Consider the following 2,340-nt stretch of genomic DNA (forward strand, 5'->3'; position numbering starts at 1 on the left):
ATATCATGTATATTAAAATTACACATAATTTAAATACATTTCTTTATAATTTAATGTTTATTTTAATATTAAAACATTTCTTCAAAATGGCATAAAATAGTAATAAGCTGTTACAGGTTTGGGTTTGTGTGTGGTACAGGATACTGAGCATAGGAGTCAGCTCATGCTGAGAAATAGCTGAATATATTAAAGAGTGAGATTTCCTTCTCAATTTCTTCACCACACTTTATAATCTTGAAAAGGTACTGAATTTCTGCCCTCGGTAATGAGGAGTTTATAAATATTCAGAATTAATTAAATTTTGCCATGTATTTCTAAATGACTTGAGCAGGTCCTCACCAAGCTGGACTGCCTGACAATGCATTGGAATCGTTTCACGGTTGCTTTTCTCCTCTTTTTATTTCTGGGTCTGCCAGGCTGGCTCTCACAGGATCAGACTCTATGAGAGGGAGGACTACAGAGGCCAGATGACAGAGTTCACTGAGGACTGCTCCTCTCTTCAGGACCGCTTCCACTTCAATGAAATCCACTCCCTCAACGTGCTGGAGGGCTCCTGGGTCCTCTACGAGCTGCCCAACTACCGAGGACGGCAGTACCTGCTGAGGCCCGGGGACTACAGGCGCTACCAGGACTGGGGGTCCATGAATGCCAGAGTGGGCTCTCTGAGGAGAGTCATAGATTTCTCCTGAAATATGTCCTCCTTTGTCATTTCTTAATTTGGAAACTAACAAAATATTTTCTGTGTGTTCCTGGCACTGATTTGCTTGTGTCTTTACTGTGCCCTACTTCTATCTTATTTACACACACGAGGCAAATGGCAACCAAGATGTGTAATACATAGATAACAAAGGAAGTTCTCACAACAGAAAGACGTCTTTATATGAAGTAGAACTTAACAGTTTGCCAAAGTTTCATAATACATTACCTCATTTGATTCTCTGGCCTTTAAACAGCTTGCTGCTTCAAACCAGATTATCAGAAATCTGTTTAGATTTCAGTTTTTCTCTGAGGAGGGAGCACCTGAAAACGTAGGTTCAGATAGTGTGACGAACTTTTTCAATCAGGGGTTCTGAACCTGGGTACCATAATGCACGTCCATTTTTGAATTCTCTAAAATTGTATGCAAAAGTTGAGTTGACAAATCTCTGTCCGGCTCCCTTGCTACAGAGGTGGCCATGTGGCCTTCCTCTGGCCATCGAATCGTAAGTGTGAAATGATGATAGGGAGGGAGAAGAGATGGTTCTGTAAAAACTTTTGCCTTTCTCATGAAAGGGAGCAGATGACCTTGGTGCCACAGTTCCCTCTTATTTCTTACACTCAAGAAATAACAGCTGTGAGAGAAAGGCCAGGAGAATTTCAGAGATGTTGGCCTAGATGTGGCTGAGCCCCTGGACCATGCTAACAACCTTTCACCTTTAGACTTCTTATAATGGCAGTCAAATAAACCACATTTTGTTTAAGCCACTGCTATAGTGGCTGGGTATTCCATTATCTGCAGTTCAACACACATTTCTAGCTGATGAGAGTATATGTGAGTTTTCCTTAGGTAACTGTATAGAATTTTATTTAGAGACATTCCTAATTTTAAAATGAAAAAAAAAAGAAAAAGAAAAAGAAAAGATGGGAGCTAAATGATGAGAGCACACACGTGGTCACAAAGAAGGGAACAACAGACACTGGACCTATTTGAGGGTGAAGGGTGGCAGGAGGGAGAGAATCAGAAGAAATAACTACTGGGTACTAGGCTTAGTACCTGGGTGATGAAATAATCTGTACAACAAACCCCCGTGACACAAGCTTACCTGCATAGCAAACATGCACATGTACCCCAAGCCTAAAATAAAAGTTGAAAAAAAAGAAAAGGGGGAGGAGAGAAAAAGAAAGAAAGAGAGGGAGGGAGAGAGAAGGGCCATTATAGAACATTGTAGTTGTAAGATAAGATAGTTAATATATTTTAAATTCTGATATCATCTAACCTAGATAACTCATTTTATGTAGAGTAAACTGAGGTCGAACTCCAATGTCACATTCAATAACAGAGGTGGAATCAGAAGCCAGAATCACAGCTCAGAAACTGCTGGTTTTCTATTATAAAATCAGCGAGATTTTGACCAGGTGCGGTGACTCATGCCTGTAATCCCAGCACTTTGGGAGGCTGAAGTGGGAGGATCACCTTAGGTTAGGAGTTCGAGACCAGCTTGGGCAACATGGTAAAACCCCATCTCTACTAAAAATACAAAAATTAGTTGGGCATGGTGGCAGGTGCCTGTAATCCCAGCTACTTAGGAGGCTGAGGCAGGAGAACTGCTTCTTGAGCTCAGGAGGTGGAGGTTGTAGTGA

The 2,340-nt window shown here is 41.2% G+C and overlaps 1 protein-coding gene and 1 long non-coding RNA gene across 3 annotated transcripts in view; one reads left to right on the forward strand and one right to left on the reverse strand.

Moving 5' to 3' along the window:
• LOC105517347 (gamma-crystallin D) overlaps nt 1–755 on the forward strand; it is a 2,938-nt gene extending 2,183 nt beyond the window's left edge. For both annotated transcript variants that reach the window (XM_011949836.1, XM_011949834.1), the window contains exon 3: nt 417–755. In XM_011949836.1, the coding sequence (XP_011805226.1) occupies nt 417–689 (273 nt within the window). In that variant the 3' untranslated portion in view covers nt 690–755. The remainder of the gene's footprint in view (nt 1–416) is intronic.
• The window catches only part of LOC105517351, a 43,066-nt gene that overhangs the window by 39,454 nt on the left and 1,272 nt on the right, over nt 1–2,340 (reverse strand). The window lies entirely within an intron of this gene.

The sequence above is a fragment of the Colobus angolensis genome, unplaced genomic scaffold (assembly GCF_000951035.1).
Source record: "Colobus angolensis palliatus isolate OR3802 unplaced genomic scaffold, Cang.pa_1.0 Scaffold30, whole genome shotgun sequence".
Taxonomy (NCBI): Eukaryota; Metazoa; Chordata; class Mammalia; order Primates; family Cercopithecidae; genus Colobus; species Colobus angolensis.